Genomic DNA, 21286 nt, shown 5'->3' with positions numbered 1-21286 from the left:
TGTGTGTGTGTGTGTGTGTGTGTGTGTGTGTGTGCGTGCGTGCGTGCGGTGCGTGGTCACACGTTTACACATTTGGAGTAGAAGTAAAATGATTGAAAATTGGAAGTACTCCAAAGAAAGTACAGTACTTGAGTAAATGCACTTTGTTTCTTTCCATCACTGTGTAATGTCAACACTTCTGTGGTGAATGTTTAGGATCAGACTCAATTGAGACATTTATTTAAATGTTTTAAGACACTTTACCGCATTTATCATCAAAATAAAACCAACACAGGCGGTCTTCTCTTGCCAATCACATGCAGCGTAGAGAGCGGTTGGCCGTTGATAAATGTGTCCCATTATCTATGAGTGGAATCAGAATTATGTACGAGGAATTAATCTTGTTGAGGTTGATGCATTACACAAGGTTAACAACTGAATAGAATTGTTTTCAATGATTTACAACTAAGCTGCTCAAATATTGAAGGTAAGCACAAAGAAGCTACTGTAATACTGTACACAATGTGACTCATACAATATCACTGCTGTCTGGGAGAAACCCTGTATCTCCATATTTCATTTAGTTTTTTTCTTAAAGTCATGCCCTACGTTGTTGTACAACAATTTCACACAAAAGTAGGTCTACAAGCTCACAACGTACCACACCGACACTCGTTATGAGCTTGTAGATCTGCTATTTTTTCTTTAATATATAAATAATTGAAATTCTTCCGAGCGGTATTTAGACATACATGGTCTCCACCCGACAGTGACGTCATGCTACTGTACCCTATAGACGGTAGAGGCTCTTATTGCAGTGTGCATGGATAAATAAACGAATATTAATTGCATACAGTATGTTGAACATGCACAAGGTCGTTGTTTCTATAGAAAATAGTTGACAAATGCAAGTACTATACAGGTACGCATCCAAAATGAAAAGATAGAATCCCTGGTGGTGGACACAGAAGAACACAATGGTACAGAACACTAGAGAGAGAATGGATCGTGCTCCGTGAATAATTTGCTATTTTACCACCAAAGGGGACGTCTGAGAAGAGCTATACAGTACATGCTCGAGACATCACGTCAGGTGGCAATAGGCCTATATAATATAATATTACATAATATAATAGGTTATCCTTGGATCATGATCCAATGTGCACACTTTGTTCCTCAGCATTTCTATGGTGCTTATTTCCCGCATTACATTCTCCCATTCACACACACACTCAAAGGAACACACGCACAGGAACGCACGCACAGTCAAAAAACCGACGGTGGAGGAAACCATGCAAGGCACCAGGCACTTGCACACAGACATCAAAGGAGGCTTGAGCTCCTGCCCTTTTATCTGTCTGTAAAAAAGTTCCCTCTCCAGACCATGAATGCGGTTTTACTGAGGTGAAATACCATTCCATACCTGAAGGCAGCATTCAAGAGAATTGCCTTGTTCAAACTCTCCTGAACTTGAATGCAGCATCTTATGTTGAAAGAATTGCCCTCTCTGAGTAGACATACCTCGTGCTCATCAAACAAAACCTCTTACACTTGCAGTATCACGGCGATCTTCCACAAACTCAACAAAAATTTCCCCAGCCAAACATCATTCAACCCAATCTGGCTAGCCATCTTAAAAAAAAAAAGTTCCTTTTCTTGCGTAGCATCAGGGTCTGTTCTTGAGAGATTATACATTCAACCAAACTCTGCATCTGCCCTTGTCGCACAAGTCAGCTTTTCCATGGCTATGCAGCTGGAAAGTCTTTGCACCTGTCCAAACTATTGCTATGCAGTGTTATGTCTGGAGTGCACAGAAAGCAATTATCTCTGTCTGATAGTCTTACCTGTGCTGAAAGTAGATTCACCTGCTGAGCCACTGTATGTGTACACAGCATAATACATATCCACAATGCACTATGAATAAATAAGTACAGTATTGTAACAAATATGGAAATGCATATATACAAAGTATTTTAAAACCTGAGATCATGCTGAAAGTTAAATAAACATAAACAATACGCTTACAAGTTTTATTTGTGGAGTTAAATTAAAGTAAATGGGGAGGGGGGGGGGGGGGCATAGGCCTACATTCTATACTCCTGTTTATTGTCCCAAAGGGATATTTGTCTTCACTCTTCACGTTTGTTCGGAAACAACAACAAAAGAACACATAACCATATAAATACAGTACGAGGTCCCCACTGTACACAGAAAACCATCCTATCGACGGGGCAGTTTGTTTAGTGCCGCAATGGCTGAGAGGACAAACTCCTGCTAAAACCCCCTGCCTTTTCCCACTTCAGGGTTCTGTATCTTCGCCCAGATGGCATGAGGTCGAAGTAGCTACTGTATGAAGATGTGAAATGATGTGTTCTCCCACATCATATACTGTACTGTGTGTACAGTATGTCAAATCCTTTACCAAACACATTTTTGATGCTATATTAGCACATTTTGATGGGGACCCCCTGGAACTCCCTCAAGGACCCCACTTTGAGAACCACTGATATCAAAGGTTAAATATGTAAATGGCATATGTGCCCTTGCGAAGGTATTTGCTCCTGTGTGTGGCCTTGGGTCCCGTTCCTGTTTATTCTGCCTGTTGTGCAGTAGATGAAATAGGCTACCGCTCAATATTGGAATAATTCAGAAGTCAAACACTGGGGACGGATTAGAAAAAAATTACCGTGATTTGATTTTGTGGATGCAGGGAAAGACACTTTGTCAGGCCACCATCAACTGTGCTATTGATCTGTGTGTGTGTGTGTGTGCGTGCGTGCGTGCGTGCGTGCGTGCGTGCGTGCGTGCGTGCGTGCGTGCGTGTGTGCGCGCGCGCGTCTACTTTGAACTGTACTTATATTGGAAATTTCTATGGACATTCGGTCCTCACAAGGATGTAAAGTTGAGGGAATAATTTTGGAGGTCTTCACTTTTCAAGAGGCCGTTTCGGCCTTAGAACTTAAAAGTCTAAAGTCTTCACGAGAATATCAGTACGTAACGCGTGTGTGTGTGTGCGCGACGCGCGCGTGTGTATATGATATGTGTGTGTTTCATCTCTAATGGCGTCCAGGTGGGGCATAAGTCACAGTGACACTTTAATACATGATGGACTGTATGTGTGGAAAGCGGCTGGGAGTTAATGGCAGCCGGAGGCGTCTGACTGCAGCAGGGCTGTGATGGTGTTTTACACTGCACACATTAACCCAACACCATGCCGTCAGTGAATGAAGTGACTTCACAGGGAAACCAACCGAGAGGCAGCCTCCTGGTGCAGCATACTGTATAGCAGCCGTCGCTACATGATTGGGTTGTGAAAGTTGTTTGTCCGGTCATTTCTCAGAGGACGCGACTAGCGAGGCACGTTCATGGGCACGGCGGCACGCGGACGCCCTTTCCTGCACGTCACGGTCTCCAGGGACCCCATAAATGAGAGAGAGAGAGATGATCAGGGATAATCCCCTCTACATGTTTTCGAAAAGGTGTTGGTGATTAAAATAAATTCATAGACCTCGTAGATGGCTTCATAGACTTTTCTATTAATATGTTGGATTCATGTGTGATGTGTATTTTTTAGATATTTAAACCCTCAATACTTTCTTTTATCCCACGATTTTGCAACCCATTTTCACCCAGTGCCAATTGCCTATGTAATCCTGGGCTCTGCTCTCCCTCTGCCACGCCTGGGGAGACAACGGACTCACCTCATGCTTCCTTCTATGTATGAGGAGTCCAAGTTGTTTCTTTTCACCTGACAGGGGGGATTTCCCCGGGATGGACATAGCCCGTGGAAGGAACACGTTACACGTCATTCCAACCAGTTCCTTTCCCCTCCATCAAGCGCCCCGGCTGGCCAGGGGGAGGCATTATTGTGATTACTGCATGTTTTTGTGAGGGTATCAACCCTAGGAGACACGGGGAGAACATGCAAACTCCACACAGCTGACCCCACCTAGGGTGTGGGCGCTGATGACGTGGAGGGAGAAACACACCCCCAGCACCCACAGCGTCCCCCGGCGGGAATCGAACCCAGGACCTTCTAGCTGTGAGGCGAAGCGCTAACCACTGCGCCACCGTGCCCCCACCCTCAATACTTTCTAAACATGACCTTTGGCTCTGTACTTGTTTCCCCTCTACACCAAATCTATTTGTCCAAAATAGCCGATCTAAAAGCTCACAATGCGTCGCAGTGCAATACGTTGTGATCTAGAATAGGGGTGCTAGGGCTCAAGTGGTTAAACAATAAGAAGGTTCCTATTACACAAACATTTGGCGTCCCTATAGTAACTCTGAGGACCCCAGGGGGGTCCCGGTCCCCCTGTTGAAGACCAGGGACGTGCTGGCCATTGGGAAAAGCGGGACAACTCCCGAACGGCCGGTTCATTCCCGGCCGGTCCAGGCCGGCCATTAGGAAAAAATTAAACTGTTTGCACAAAAGTAAAAATTTTACTGTTTGCACAAAAGTAGTGAAAACAGCAGATCTACAAGCACACATGCGCTTGTAGATCGGCTGTTTTCACTCGTTTAAATCATTTTTAAAATGATAAATACAAAACAAACGGTTTTGGACATACAAGGTTTCCACCTGACAACGACGAAATATAACTCATGTAATTGGCCCACTGGCTTGTCACTTGTCATGATCTGAAATGGCAAATCTTTGAGTAGCAGCAGTGCTATAGAGAGAGATCTCTCTCTATAGCGCGCAATGAGGGCCTCTCCAACTCTTTTTCCCTGGCTGAATCAGGGGCCCAGCACGTCCCTGTTGAAGACCAATGTTCTAACTTATAACATAATCTAATCATTAGATCACGATCACGTTAGAAGTTAGAACTGATGATGGCTGTGTGTCCGCGAGGGACGATGAGCCACTGGCTCACGGCAGTGTCCGCCCACGTGTCTGTTGTTGTTCTTGTTCTTTTTCGTTTGAATTTTTCCGCAGCACACCAAAAGCCATTTCAATCAGCGTTCTAAAGTCACAAGTGCCTCTGCACACGAGTTGGGAATCACTGATTTAATGTGAGCAGGTGTGACTGTGAACCTTCCATAACCTGAAAAAATGATATGATATGACATACCTCGGTGGTGTAAAGTAACTAAGTACTGGAGATTTACTCAAGTACTGTACTTATGTACAATACAAACTCCCCTGAATTCAAGGTATTTTTACCTCACTGGAGTATGTCCACTTTTCAATACCTTTACTTCTACTCCACAACATCTCAGAAGAAAATATTGTACTTTTACTTTTATTCCACAATAATAATTTGAAACCTTCATTATCACCTGACTGAGGTGTGAATGTGTGTTGTGTGTCCGTTCTGCTCTCAGGTCTGGTGATTGGCTTCTCTATGACTCCGCCCATCCTTGACAGCCCCAAAGAAGACCTCGTCATTCCAGTCCAGCAAACACTGACCATCACATGCAGGTACAGTGCAAATAAATACATACTGTGTGCGTGTGCGTGTGCGTGTGCGTGTGCGTGTGCGTGTGTGTGTGTGTGTACGTACGTGTCGTGTACTAACGATGATGATGTCACATTAATGATCATTGATGTCAGTCATGCCGAACAGTGGATCTGAGATTATGAATTCATGAAAAACATTTTGGACAGAAAAACATTTATTGAGTGACTTCTTGACCTCCTTGGCCTATTGGCAGCATGAACAATATATTTGGTTCAGATCGGTATAGCGGTGTGTGGGATGGATGGATACTTACTTCTAGATGACCCTTAACCTTGCAGCATGCATACTTCACATTCCCCCCCCCCCCCCCCAAAAAAAAAAAATGCTAGAACTTCCGAAACTAACTTCGGCAAGGCATTGCGTTTGTTTGATTATTTGCTCCGCAATAACTTAACCTGGCCGCAGTGATGGCTACAAGTAGCTAAGCTATATAGCTTAACTACATTTCTAAGTAGCGTAACGGAAATTCGCTACAGTTCTCTGGGGATTGCTTGTAGTGTAGTTTAGCTATATTTAATCAGAGTAACTAGTAATGTAGCTTACTACATTTTCCAAATATCTTGCCCATCACGGTTGGGAAAATAAATAAATAAGTAAAGACCAGTCAATTGCAATAGTGTCCCCAATAGTGAGGGGACATTCAAGATGTCTGACCTCCCCAGGGGGATCCCCAGATGACAGTGAAGTGACAGTTTAAGGACATAATACATTTTAATACAGAAAAAAAAAAGTAGTGTTGATTTGGCTAGCTACTTTTGCCAGTTGGTTGCTGCTTAAGGTAACTACATTTCTTTGGGGATAGCTTTGCTGTACAGTAGCTTTAGAGTGTAACTTGTAGCTTAGGTAACTACATTTTCCAAGTAGCTTGCCCATCACTGCCTGGCAGCACACTTCACATTCACATTGGTGGCTCTGCAAAAAAGAATAAACAGTGTTTGAACTGCTGAAACAAACTTCGGCAAGGCATTGCGTTTATTTGTTTATTTGCTCCGTAGTGACGTCATGTCGTTCTTATTTGATTACCTTCCACGAGAAGTGATTTGTAAAGTGTCTTGAGATAACTTGTTATGATTTGACACTTTAATAAAATTGAATTGAATTGAATTGAAGTGTGCTGCACCCTTAGGCGCCATGCTGTCATAAAAGCAGAAAGTCAATGATTGTATACCGAAGGCCGTGGCCTCCACTCCCACAAAAACAAAACAAAACAGAATCCAACGTGTGCGTGGCCTGCCCTGAAGTGATGATGGTCACAGGAGAAAAGTTTTGTACAAAACCTCGCCAACGCTCTGTTTTGAACTCCAGGGATGTGAGCTAGTAAGCCCATTTGATTTATAATAGCCCCTTATCTCTGCTGCGAGCTGCCAAGCCTCCACACTATTAAACTTTTTCACTGCTAGAAAGAATTATGTCTCTCTCTGAGAAGCCGTCAACTGCAAACCAACCAAGACTAGAGCCATGCTGCTGACCCTTTCTGGTTAGCAAGGAAACTAGTTTGATTTCAGCAGATATAGTTAACCATTTTTTATAGTGAATATCGTTTAAAGTCGAGCAGAAATCCTGTATTTCCATATTTCAACTTTTTAGTGTGTTTGCCCTGCAGGGCAACCAGACTATAGTACTTGTCCAACTTTATTACATCCATCCATCTTTCCCTTCCTAGATAAACTGTATTTTGCCACGCTACTCCTCCCACAGTTTTGGAGGCACACACTTGGGCCATATGTCAAATAGACCGGCTTCATCGGTAATCGATTCCTAAGAGATTTGTTACATAGTTTAATTTATATAAATGTATTTGTGAATTAATTTTCTCCATTGACTTTAATGAAACTTTTCCCAAATATGGAGATATGTCCATATATGTATTACAATTACGTTTTACGTAACTAGAACGTTTTATTTTTTTATTTTTTAATTCATGACGATACACAAGCTCACAGCGTGTTGCATCTCGAGCTTGTAGATCAGCTATTTCATTTATCTTTTGGGGGCGGGAGGATTTAGTCTGTGGGTTTTATAGAAATTGAACCAATGAATGAAAAGTATTATCCAGAGCTTGTGACTACATTAAATAATGACTACATTGAATCCATTGGAAGTTATGTTTCTCTCCATTTCCTCAAAAGTTACAGTTCTGCACAAAATATAGCCCAAAGGCTAAATCCTATTGTGCCCCTGACTGCGTGATGTTTTGAGGACGAGGAACATTTTCTCTCCGCATTATGAGCATTTACAGTCGGGGAAGGCATGTGGTGAAAGCACAGCTATCATTTCTCACAGCACGGCCATAATGGTTGTACTCCATCTCATTCGTAATGACCCCGCGTAATGCATCTACACATAACTGAGTTTATGTGACAAAGCAGTGGCGTGCCGATGTGTGGATGCTGAAGGGAATGTACGCACACACGCGCACACACACACACACACACACACACACACACACACACACACACACACACACACACACACACACACACACACACACGTACACACACACACACGTACACACGTACACACACACACACACACACACACACACACACACACACACACACACACACACACACACACACACACACACACACACACTACTATACTTGTACGGACGCCATCATTTCAGGACGCACACTTTATCAATGCCATTTTTTTTATATTTCTTTTTTTAACCCAAACCTTAAAGGCAAAAATAGCAGATGTGCAAGCTCACAAATGTGCTGCAGTGCGACGCATTGAGAGCTTTTAGATCTGCTATTTTCAGTGTGTGACACCGGCACAAAAAAAACAGGCTTAATATAACTCCTAACCTCTAAATGCTTAATCCTACTCCTCATGAAACATGAATGTTTTCTGTAAGCCTAATCTCAAAGTGTACTACAGGTATACTTGTTTGGACATTTGCCACCCTCACAAGAATAGTAATACAAGTACACGCATGCACACCATGCACTACATGCATGCAGTCGTTGCCTGGTTAATAAACCAAACTCTATCACACACGGGGTGGTGTTGTGCGGTCTGGTTTATTAACCAGGCTAATGCAGTCGCGCACACACATTTCCATGACTACATACATACAGTCATGCGCCAAACGTTTAACATTTATTTTGGTTCTTTTACACCATGGACATCCCCGGCACCTGGTTTTTAGTGAGTGGATGTGCGTGCTTTATTGTTATTGTCATATACTATATACTATACACTATTCTAAACAAATGCATAAAATGTACCTTCTTCGGGACAATTTTGCAGTGAATGTTGAAAACCGGGACATACAGTATTAGTGTTTTAGAGATATTTGTCGGGACACCGGGACACACAGCTTGAAAACGGGACTGTCCCGGGTAAACCGGGACGTCTGGTCACCCTACCTACGCACCAATCTTTTATCAGTTTATCAGGTGTGCATAAGACTCTGTTTACTGAAATGGACCCTTTCTAACACACAATCCCATTTCATTTTATACTGGCATGACGTCATAAACTACACAGGTTCAAGCAGATCTTCTGTCCATCTTAGTAAAGTTACGTTAGGAATAAGCAAGTGAACAGCACTGTGGGACTTTTTGCACCACAGTCATGGTGGGCAGCGCAGTCATGGTGGGTGTCGCTCAGGAAATCGGTCTATAATAAAGCAATAAGCAACAAGAGGCGAGTGGTTACCGGGGTAGTATACACCGGCTGAGAGGCGTTGGGAAACACGAGGCGACAGCCGAGTGTTTCCGACCCTCTCAGCCGGTGTATACTACCCCAGTAACCACAAGCCTCGCGTGGCTTATTGCTTTGCAACATGAAAATCATAGCATTCCATTATTTAAAGAAAAAAGTACACTTCTCCGCCACCAGGAAGAGACATTTCCTTGTTTACCAGCCAATCCCAGGAACGGAACTTACGGAAGCCAGTGTGTGTTTATAAAGTCACGTCATTCTTTTTGCCAAAAAATAGGGAAACAACACTTATGTGTAAGATCAGCCTCATGTTAAGAACCATATTCCATCCATACACATGTTTATCTTCATACAGATTTAGCTGCTATGTGGGTGAACATCACATCAAAAACGCTAGCATAGCAACCTAAACTAACAGCCAAGTATGTGCCTGGGGAATAGAGGGCGCTTGTTGCCTTTACAAGCCCCGCCCGGAGCCATTCAGTCACTGTCCTATGCATGCGGGCGGCGCTTAGAAGCACCCGCACGGCAGGATTTGAGAGAAAATCAAACGCTCGCTTCTCTAGTTCAGCCTCACGGCACAGTGGGAAGAAATAGCGCACCTGGCTTTTATATAAACTGATTCAAGGTGTGGGTTATAGTCTCATATACCACATCAACCAGCCAATCAGAATCAAGGAATGGAACTAGCCGTTTTAGAATGAGCATTATTACACGGCTTGGTTGAATGCTTGATTCTGATTGGTCAATCACTGAAATCAGCGGTGAATTATTTCTGTATAATGACCGCTCTGCTCTGTACAGACCGATGTCTAATCAACGGCTCAGAGCACCTGCTGCACTGCGTGAATTTTAAGCCGTATCCAACATGACAGCCATGTAAACAAACACACAGTGTGCAACACTTGTGGAATAATTTCAGTACTTTAACCAAGGAAATACTTTGTTTAGTTTTTTTAGTTTTGAGTCAAATTGTCTGGAATGTATTTCTCGATGACGACCGCTCAGCCAGACGTTATCCCTTACTTTAGGCAGGAACGTTCACGTCAAGTTTATTTATTGCATAAATTGAATACAGATAATCATGGCAAGTAGATTTGACCATTTATTGCATAAATGGAATAGAGTTAATCTTGGCGTTTGAAGGGCTCCGCGTCTGGAGATGCTCCCTGAATTGTGTGCAAGCTTTTCTGAGCATGCTAAGCAAAATCAGGGAACGCTAAGCAATACCCCCCATAGGGAGACAATAGCAGCGAGCAGCGAATGGTTCTAAGCTTCAGAAACCAAGCATAGGCATAGAAAGCAAGCCCTATTTGAAGGAGCCTTCTTACTGAGTGAGCGCTTTGATTGGACTATGACGTAATGACCAGCTGATATGAGAGTGAGGAATGAAAACAGAGCTGACTGACATCTGACTACAGTTGGGTGGTGACTTGGCTCCCATGTGACTCCTGCATAAACTAACACTGACGCTTCATTTAGTGAGGACCAATTATGACATGACTTGGCAGGTAAATCCCATTCATTCACACAGCTGCTGCATTCAGAGTCATAAAAACAAAACCATGTTGTGACCTTGGCATGTCCTCAACTCCTCACACAGGGGACAGCGCACGCTGGCCTGGGCCTGGCCTGACCCCACCCTGGTGGGCCAGGACCTGACGGACCGGCAGGCCCAGCAGCAGGGGTCCACGGGGTCCCCCCCGACGCAGAGGGTGGCCCTAGTGAGGGAGTGCCAGGGGGTCCCCGGCAGGCCGTACTGCAAGAGCCTGGTGCTGAGCCGGGCGCGGGCCAACGACACCGGCTACTACCGCTGCTACTACCGCGACGTCAAGGCCATCATCGACGGCACCACCGCCGCCAGCATCTACGTCTTCATCAGGGGTGAGTGGCCGACCGTGGTGGGAAAAGTACTACTCACATTATAAGTTAAAGTATCAATAATGCAATGTAGGAATACTTCTGTTACAAGTAGAAGCCCCTAATTCAAAATGCACATGAGTAAAAGTACTAAAGTAGCCGCATCAAAGTCTACTTAAAGTACTGAAAGTAAAAGGACTCATTGTGCAGAATGTCCTTTTTCACAGGTTCAAAATGTATAAAGACTCTTTTGAAAATAGCCCATCTACTATTAGTATATACTGTATATAAGGCTGAAGTGTGTTTAATAATAATCAAGTAATTAGTTACTAAAATGTTCAAATAATTGTAGTGAATTTGAGTAAAAGTACAATATTTGCCTCTGAGATGTAGTGGAGTAGAAGTAAAAGTACCTAAAAATAGAAGTACAGAATTGAGTAAATGTTCTTAGTTTCTTTCCACCACAGGAGTGGCTGAGGAAGACACGCATGCGTGCGCGCACGCACGCACGCACGCACGCACGCACGCACGCACGCACGCACGCGCAAGCACACACACACACACACACACACACACACACACACACACACACACACACACACACACACACACACTTATTAGATATCGTTGCTTCGGGGCAGAGGCCTCTTATTTCCATATTTTAACTTTTTGTTGTGGAGTTTCCACCAGAGTAAAATATACCTTTCGTTGGGGCTGAAATTGCGGCGGCACAGAAACAGTGATCAAAACAGTATGTGATAAAACGCCATTATCTTTCTGCCTCACTGACATCAAGAGAAACAAAGAAAAACTCATTTCCTTGTTGCAAGGTGACCATCATCAACCACAGTATCTACATCACCTTAGATCGCTTCTCATCTTTGTGAGATAGAAAAACAGAGGATGGGGCACTCAGAGGGTGTTTTGTGTAGGTGCGGGCGGGCGGGCGCCCTGTGTTTTCGTAATTGAATGCCCTACTTCTGTGGTTTTCAAACTTTTTCATATCAGGGTCCATTATTTATCGGGCATTTGAGCCACGGACCACCATTTGATGAGATTTAGCTTCTCAGTCCCAAAACGTAGAATAATTTGTTTTGATACGATTTTGTCCACAATTCCATGCTGTATTGATGTTGGTGCCATATAGGAGAGATAACAGGCAAACGTTGATCAAAATAACAATTCTTCTACGTTCTCTATTGTGCAGACTTCTGGTAAATTAAAGTTATACCATGTAACTTTTTTTATAAAACAAATCTTAAAATTGTCTTAACTGTTAAATCGCTAAAGTTTTAGAACACCCACTCCGTTATTTTCAGCTTCTAAAGCCTTCTCTTTATATGTTTTCTATGATCCTGGCCGGGGTCCAGTTTTCGCGGAAAAATAACGTCATCTGCATCATCTGTATACGTTGTGTATACGTTGGCCAATCACATCGCGGATCATACACACATGATACACTACCGGCCAATCACAGCTTATCTGCCGTGTCTTCAGGAAGAAGCCTCGCTCAGCTACAGTGTTTACCATGGTGAAGGATTCTTAACGCTTCCAGTGCCAGCCCCTAGAGGGCACCAAAGAATGCCAGGGTTTGTCCCATAGGCGAGCGCATTAGCATCCGGGGACTCACGTTGCAGTGACGCGCGTGCTCACGTTCGTGCACGTCATGGAAAGGTCCCGGATGAAAATGGCTACAGAATAGCTATTAGCATTTTGTCATTTAAAAGATCATTTTTAGGCGATTTCGCCGTAAATAAACCTCGCGCCACATCCCTAAAAACACAATCCAGAGATATGGGCCTCCAAAGATGTGGTTTTTCATTGGATTCGGCGGCGATTCGCGGCGCCGTTCGCGGCTAACGGCCGGCATGGCGGCCCCCGGATTTGGAACACTGGATTTTAAATTTAGGCTCAGGCTTCAGAAGGCCTCGGATCATTTTATTCATTTCATTAAAAAAGCCGAACATGTTCGGGATAGGCACACTGGACGTCGTTCCGGAAGCGGCGCTGAACATTTGGTGAACATTGGGGGGCTCAAAAATGTATTTTAAACCATTTTTAATGGAATATATCGTCGGACCATGTAAAATGGCTAGCTGGCTAGCGTAGGACGAGCCAGGACCACCCACGACTCTACAAGCAGCTCAGGGTAAGTCAATTAATAAAAAAAAAATTGTATTGGATTGAAATAAAGCCGAACATGTTCGGGATAGGCACAGAATGAGTTAAAGGGGCACTCCACCACTTTTCAACCTATGTTCATATAATTGGTCCTCACTCAAAAATAGCTTTTCTTTTTTATTTTTTTCTCAGAGGAGAGCTGTGGGCAGGTCAGAAACCCATCGTCTTGTGACATCATCGATTGCCAATCCAGCTTATAGAAACTGCAGGCTTTCTATTCCTGAAAAGTTGCAATTTTAAAGTTGAAGCCATTGTTCTCGCGATAATAAAAATCTAAATATTTCTTTCAAAAATATTGATTACATTTTTTTTTTGGAAAATGATGATGCCACAAGACGATGGATTCTGAACTTCCCACAGCTCTCCTAGGAGACTTGGACTGAGTAGAAAAAAATTGTGATATTTTATCATGAACATTAGTGAGGACCTATTATATGAAGACAGGTTGAAAAGTGGTGAACTACTCCTTTAACCTCTTAATCCCCAAATCCTGGCCAGAAAATTACGTTCTACCATGCATTCTACACCTCCACGGATTCGTATCGGTCGCGGTGGTTTGCGGCACCGCTCCGGTGGTCCGCGGCGGTGGTCCGCGACGACTCCGGGCGAAAAACAGCCGAAAAAAGCAATACCGCTACTGACCACTAGTTTAGCAACTTACACAGTATAGCTTTAAGTAATGCAGGTGTTTAACAATAACCTAACTCCTGAGAGTGTAAAATGAAACCAAATGGACCCGTAAAATGAATTGGCGTCCATTTGGTTACGAACTCTACATCATTTAGCTGGGGACCACCTGGGACCCCTCAAGGACCACTGGTGGTACTCGGACCACGGGTTGAAAACCACTGCCCTACTTGATGATACTACAGCGTCACACAATAGTGTCAAAAGTACAGTAGCAGATCTTCAAGCTCTAAACACGCACTGAGCGTGTAGATCAGCTATTTATCGGTGCCTGCCACTGGCAAATCAGCAGTGGTGGGAAAACTCACGTGTTTTACTTAAGTAAAAGTATCAGTACTGCAATGTAGAACTACTCTGTTACAAGTAAAAGTCTAGAATAAAAAATGTACTTAGTAAAAGTACAAAAGTATTGGTATCAAAAGTAGAAAGTACTCATTATGCAAAATGTCCCATTTCATCTAAGTAGTCTATTGCAAAAAATATGGTTTAAACATAAAACAACCATTGCTATTGTCTATTGTCTATCAAATTCTACTATACTTCTGGGGACATTTGGCCCTCACAAGTAGTAATACACACATGCACGCACGCACACAGACATGCAAGCAGGCAGGAATATACCCTACAACACACTTGCCCTTATGCATATGCATACAGTACATACAGACAGGCATGCAAGTCACATGCACACACACATTTAAACATGCTTATATGCTCACAGTGCATCTGTACACACACACTGACATTGTACTGTGTGTCTGACATTGTACTATAGGTGTAATGTCTTGTCAAACACTAGTGAGGACGCTTGATGTGGCCCTTGAATTTTGAAACGGCCCACCCCATAACAGAGAAACACGTGTGTGCAATCAATGTGATGCACGCACACCACACCACGCACGCACACGCGCACAGCACGCACGCACGCACGCACGCAGAGGTTCATGGTTCATGATTGTTATGTTTTGTGTAGAGATCCACGAGAGTAAAATATAGCCTATCTTTTGTTGGGTCTGAAATTGCGGCAGGCACAGAAACAGTGATCAAAACAGACACATGATAAAACACTATTATCTTTCTGCCTCACTGACATCAAGATAAACAGTGAAAAAAACTCATTATTTTTCCTCGTTCCAAGGTGACCATCAACATCAGTTAATCATTTCTCATTGTGAGTCAGAAGAACAGAGAATCTGGGCGCTCCGAGCAAAATGAAACCTGACAAACACACAGCTACTCAATTAGACATAATTTCATGGGCTTTTGTTAAAATATCCGTCTACTGTATTTAGTTGGATGATTTTCTCTGCAGTATGTGACTTTTTGTTTAGCCGATACGCATTATTCTTTGTGATTTCCGCAACGTAACTTTACTTTATGAATTCAATTTAATTTAGCCGTGTGGTAGGCAGCGTATGTTAATACAATATAACGCAGGGGTAGGCAACCTTAGGCGCAGGGGAGGGTGCACTGGCACACTGGCATAAAGGGTGAGAGTAGAGGATTGGTCTGATCTGTAGGAAATGTTTTTATTTTGACACTTGGTGTCATCAATAAATGTAATGTTGTTGTGGCACACTGATTATCAAGAAAAGAAATACGTCATGTCAAAAAGGTGTTTCTTTTTTGTCTCCCTGCTCTTCTATTGAGACATTTAGATCATGTCTCACCTAGACACAGGATCTGACATGAATTCTGACCTGATGGTTTCAACACTTTAGCTCAGGAAACCGAGTTCAAATCTGACGTAGAAGAGGAAAGTTACAGCTTTTAATATTTGTTCATGTCCTAATCATTCTCTTTGTTTTACCTCGTTGTCACGGTTACCTTGTTTGCTCTTTGCTGTGGGTTAGGTTTACCCACTTACTTGGTGATGTGTTAATTGTTTAATTGCTTGTGTGAACTGGTGCTCCTGAAATTAGAGTGGTCTTTGTTCATGTCGGGGTCCAAACATGTTGGCCTTGTAGGTGTGTGTAATGTTGTTTTAATCAAAGCTTTTTCCATCATGGCTTTTTCATTAATCAAGGCTTTTTCATCCAGGAGTGCCCAAATCCTTTTTTTTTCACGTTTGTCCCAGTTTGACCCAGGAGTAGCTTAACTACTATTAACTGCTTGTCCCCCCGTTCAGCACCAGTGTTGTTTAAATTTGATATATATATATATATATATATATATATCTTTCCCATAAATCCATAATTTCCCAGGAGCGTGTGGGAGTGTTGTGTAGTCATTCTGGGGGTCAGTGTACCTTGCCAAAAAGAGCCTGTTTCATCTGCTTAACTCTATTCCACTGTCCTGGAGCTGTGCTCCGTTCTCCCCGGAGGCCGTGGGACTGCCTGATGTGTTTCACAAGACTCTGTTGCAAGAAATATACATTTCACTAATGTTATTTTTTTGGAAAATGTCAACATCTACATTTTAAATAATACATCAACGCTTTAAAATTAATAAGAAAGTGCTGTGGTACTTTTAACTCAAGTACTAGCAACTGTAAATGGTAAATGGTGCATTTATACAGCGCCTTTATCCAAGGCGCTTTTCAGAGATTGTGCAGTACATTCACCCATTCACACACACACATTCATACACTGATGGCAGAGGAAACCATGCAAGGCACCAACCTGCTCACCGGGAGCAACTAGGGGTTCAGAGTCTTGCTCAAGGACTCCTCGACACTAACTCTGGGGGAGCCCAGGATCGAACTGGGAACCCTCCGGTCTTTTAAGACGGCAACTCTACCCCTGAGCCACTACTGCCCGCCTCTCATGTTAAGCTCCTGTTTATGCCCCCCTGGCAAGGTGTTAGTGGTTCTCTCATGCTAAGCTTGTGTTTATGCCCCCCTGACAAGGTGCCAAAAACAGCTTCCACACAGGAGGCTGATTAACAGCAGCTGAAATCACAGCCATAAATTAGGCCTCAAAGTGTTGGGATAAGAGGGGACACACGTGGCTTCAGTTAGACAGACAGACACACACACACACACACACACACACACACACACACACACACACACACACACACACACACACACACACACACAGCCCCCTGTGCCCCACGGCTCTTCAAGGCACGCCACCACCTAATCACATGTCGTCGCTGTCGGGCAGAGAAACCTCTTAACTCCATATTCTATAACTTTTGTGTTTTTTGGTAAATTAAGCTCTTCTATTTCACATTATCTATCTGTGGAACCGAGTCAAACAAGCATGAATGCCTCAACTCCTAGTTCCAAGTGCTTGTCAGGATGGGGCAAAAGTTCAAATAGGATTATTTTGAGGGGTCACAGCCCACTGACATACAGTACATAGAATGCAGAGAGACCGTGTAGCAGCGCCTCAAGAAACTCTTTCCCCAGGTTAAGTAAGAACCCCTCCCACGCTGTGCTTGTGTTGAGCAGTTCTCATGCTGTATACACAGGACAGTATACCTGTGGTGATGTAAATGGTAAATGGGGCATTCATATAGCGCTTTTTATCCAAGGCGCTTTACATAGATTGTGCAGTACATTCACCCAGTCACACTCACATTCATAAACCGATGGTGGAGGAAACCATGCAAGGCACCAACCTGCAGATCAGGAGCAATTAGGGGTTCAGAGTCTTGCTCAAGCACACTTCGACACTAACTCTGTGGTAGCCCGGGATCAAACTGTGAACCTTGCAGTTCCCATCCGGCCACTCTACCCCTGAGCCATTGCCGACCTATGTGCTCTCAGTTGTCAGGCTGTACATATATATGTATACCTGGGGTGATGTACTGTACAGACTCAAGCACTTTCACTGTGAGGAGCCGGAGGACTTAGTGTGTTTGTTCAGTTCCGTGGATGTATTTTGTCCACTGCGGGGCAGATACATACAGTAAGCCTCTGCCGTTGTTTGAGCTTCCAGAAAGCTTGAAGTGAATGCTGTGGGTGCCGTGGGGTAAAGAAAAGGGGATGAGAATAATAATAGACAGCTTAGTTAGTGTGAAAAGCCCCCAAAACCCCTCATACGTCTTTGGCAGTTTGACAGTTTCCATGCTTTCCTGGTTTAAATGGGTTAACATGGCCTATCTACAAGCTCACAATGAGCTGTGATGCGACTTTATACTGTACTTCTACTCCGCTACATCTCAGAGGGAAATACTGTACTTGTGACTGCCATTAGAGTTATCTGACAGCTTTAGCTACTACAGTACTTTATATTAGATTTAGATTATTATTGCAAAACATACAATAGCCACATATTTTGTACTTTGTTTATTTTCAATACTGTAGGCCGTTCACAACAAGTACTTTTACTTTGGTACAGTATGTTCATTTTGATACCAATATGTTTGTAAATCTTGAATGCAGGGCTTTCACTTAGAGTATTTATAGTATTGCTTTCTATTGCTACTTTTACTCACTGCAAGTCAAACAAAAACAAGATTCGGAGTACTTGCTCTACCACTGCAGAAAGGCGTGTATTTGTACACTGTTCTTTCTGAGTGGGAACACACTGTATGTACATACTGTATTATGTACAAGAGGTGCCAAGCATGTCATGCCACAAAAAAAAGGAGAAAAATGACAAGGTGTTACCTAGAAGAGCGCAGGAGAGAAAATATCCCATCAACTGGCACCCCGAGGAGAAATCCTAACATGATTTGGTATCAAATAAATCCTTATATTTTTTTCATCAAAGACAGAGCGCCTTGGATTTTCTTTCTTTGTGAGTCTGCAGCCCACACCTTTGAGAACCCCTTTTTTGTTCTTATGTTCCTACCGGTATCACCAAAGAGCACCGGATCCATTAGAGCCATTGACTGATCCCTGCAGCGCTTCTTTTTGTCCTCTTTTCAAAATGATTTGGAATTGATTTACGCCCACAGGTCGTTGTTGCGCGTCAGGGCTTATAAATATACCTTCATATAGGGCCATGTTATGGGTACAGTCAGGGACGTGCTGGCCATTGGGAAAAGCGGGACAACTCCCAAACGGCCGGTTCATTCCCGGCCGGTCCAGGCCGACCATTAGGAAAAAAATTAAAAATAAAATGTCGGCCTTCGTTCCATTTTGGGGGCTGGGCGGCCAACAAAGTAAATCGTCACTGTCGGGCAGAAACCTCGTATCTCCAAGTTTCAAATGTATACATTTTTTCGCAAAGCAAAGCCCTGCTTCATCATACAAGGCCGTTGCACAAAAGTAGTGAAAACAGCAGATCTACAAGCACACAACGCCTCGCGGTGCGAGGCGTTGTGTGCTTGTAGATCGGCTGTTTTCACTAGTTTAAATCATTTTTAAAATGATAAATACAAAACAAATGGTTTTGGACATACAAGGTTTCCACCCGACAACGACGAAATATAACTCATGTACAATAATTGGCCCACTGGCTTGTCACTTGTCATGATCTGAAATGGCAAATCTTTGAGTAGCAGCAGCGCTATAGAGAGAGATCTCTCTCTATAGCGCGCAATGAGGGCCTCTCCAACTCTTTTTCCCGGGCTGAATCAGGGGCCCAGCACGTCCCTGGGTACAGTAATGCTGGGGTGAAGCACTGGAGTACATTGTAATGTTGATAAATAACTTGTCTCCTATCCTTGCGGGTGATAAGCTGGTTTACGAGGCCATCTGTTGTTCCTTATGAAGCTTTGGAGCCAGGTCTGTAGCCTACTGTAGATTCTCACTGTGCTCTTTTCATCTGTTAACGCAGAGGTTTTCAACCTTTTTCATGTCAAGGTCCATTATTTTTGTGTGCATTTGAGCCACGGATCACCTTTTGATGAGATTTAGCCTCTCACACCTAAAACTTCGAATAAATTGTTGTCGTTGTATACGATTTTGTCCACAATAGCACAATCTCTCGAGACAGAGTCAATGATGGCTACGCCATTGAAGGAAGAAAGGAAGAGAGACAGACCGAGTGGGCGTAGCCCTTTCTTTGATGATGGGTTCCCAGATTGACAATAGCATGCTGTATTGATGTTAGGAGAGATAACAGGCAAACGTTGATCAAAATAACAATTCTTCTACGTTATCTAATTGTGCAGACTTCCTGTAAATTAAAGGACAACTCCGCCCTAAATCACTTCTAGGCTCATTTTCCTACTTATATTGATCCATAAAGACTGTCCATGGGGTCTATTAGGCATAAATGCTCCTGTTGTCCAGTTTCCCCAGCAGAACCCAGCAGCTCTCATAGCATAGAGTGGAGCATATAAGCCTATCGCTTCTACACTATTTGGTGTGGTCAAAAGTGATTCTTTTTTTCATGAATGTGTTACTAGTTGTCATTACAAACACATCCATGCCTTGTTTGCTCCACACAAGCCACCACAGTCACATAAATCATGTTTTGGGGTGAGCATTCGGCACAACTGCCAATCAAAGTGACTGTACTGGCCAATCACAGGGCATCTTTTCCGGGACTTGGTAAAACACATAAAAGCATAACATCTGTTTAGCAGAGTGTGATGGCTTTTGTGGGACAACGATGGCATGGATGTGTTTGTAATAACAACTAGTAACACATTCATGAAAAATAAAATCACTTTTGACCACAACAAATAGTGTAAAAGTGATAGGCTTATAGGCTCCACTCTATGCTATGAGAGCTGCTGGGTTCTGCTGGGGAAACTGGACAACAGGAGCATTTGTGCCTAATAGACCCCATGGACAGTAATTTTGGTTCAATATAAGTAGGAAAATGAGCCTAGAAGTGACTTAGGGCGGAGTTGTCCTTTAAGTAATGCAGATGTTAAAAATAATTTAGCTAGGGCTGGGATGCGATTAAAAAAAATCAAATTAATTACAGGCTTTGTAATTAATTAATCGCATATTAATATTTGACCCGAGAAGCATTTTTTTTCCAAGTAAAACACATTTTGTTGTATGAGTGAATCAACAAGTGAGTTTTTTAAATCAAAATTTTGCATCCACTGGGCCAAGCAAAGCGCTCTGATCGGCTACTTCTCCCTTTGCGTTTGTTGTCTCTTCTTGGTTGGTGCATCGCTATGATCGGTATGCCCGAAACTGATCGCGTTAATTTTCTGTAATTAATGAATCGCAATTAATCAAATAAAGTCCCAGCCCTACCTTTAACTCTTGAGAGTGTAAAAGTGTAAAACCAAATGGACCTGTAAGGGTTCATTTGGTTTCATTTTCCACTCCTCTACAGGAGTTATAATTCATGGCTACGTGAGCATAATACGTTGAGCTCGGAAATCTCACAGTGTCAATACCGTGGCTATTTACACCGCGATAATACCGCAATACAGTATATCGCGGCATCCCTAGTCACTAATCAATCACCACTGATCTTCTCCCCTCTCTCTCTGTGTCTGTGTGGTCCCTACAGACCCTGAGCAGCCCTTCCTCAGCCAGAGCACCTTGGAGACCATCTTCTACAACAGCTTTGTGCCCCGAGTGGTGGTGCCCTGCCTGGTCACCGTCCCCGACCTCAACGTCACCCTGCATGCGG

General features: G+C 43.3%; 1 protein-coding gene across 1 annotated transcript in view; it reads left to right on the top strand.

Annotated features, from left to right (window-relative positions):
- The window catches only part of flt4 (fms related receptor tyrosine kinase 4), a 197567-nt gene that overhangs the window by 63147 nt on the left and 113134 nt on the right, over positions 1–21286 (top strand). Inside the window, exons 2-4 of the mRNA XM_080746555.1 lie at positions 5308–5404; positions 10720–11000; positions 21164–21285. Coding sequence (XP_080602681.1) covers positions 5308–5404; positions 10720–11000; positions 21164–21285 — 500 coding nt within the window. The remainder of the gene's footprint in view (positions 1–5307; positions 5405–10719; positions 11001–21163; position 21286) is intronic.

The sequence above is a fragment of the Nannobrachium achirus genome (assembly GCF_963921795.1).
Source record: "Nannobrachium achirus genome assembly, chromosome: 17".
Taxonomy (NCBI): Eukaryota; Metazoa; Chordata; class Actinopteri; order Myctophiformes; family Myctophidae; genus Nannobrachium; species Nannobrachium achirus.
Note: the sequence above shows the minus strand (reverse complement) of the source record. Positions and strands in the feature narration are given on the sequence as shown.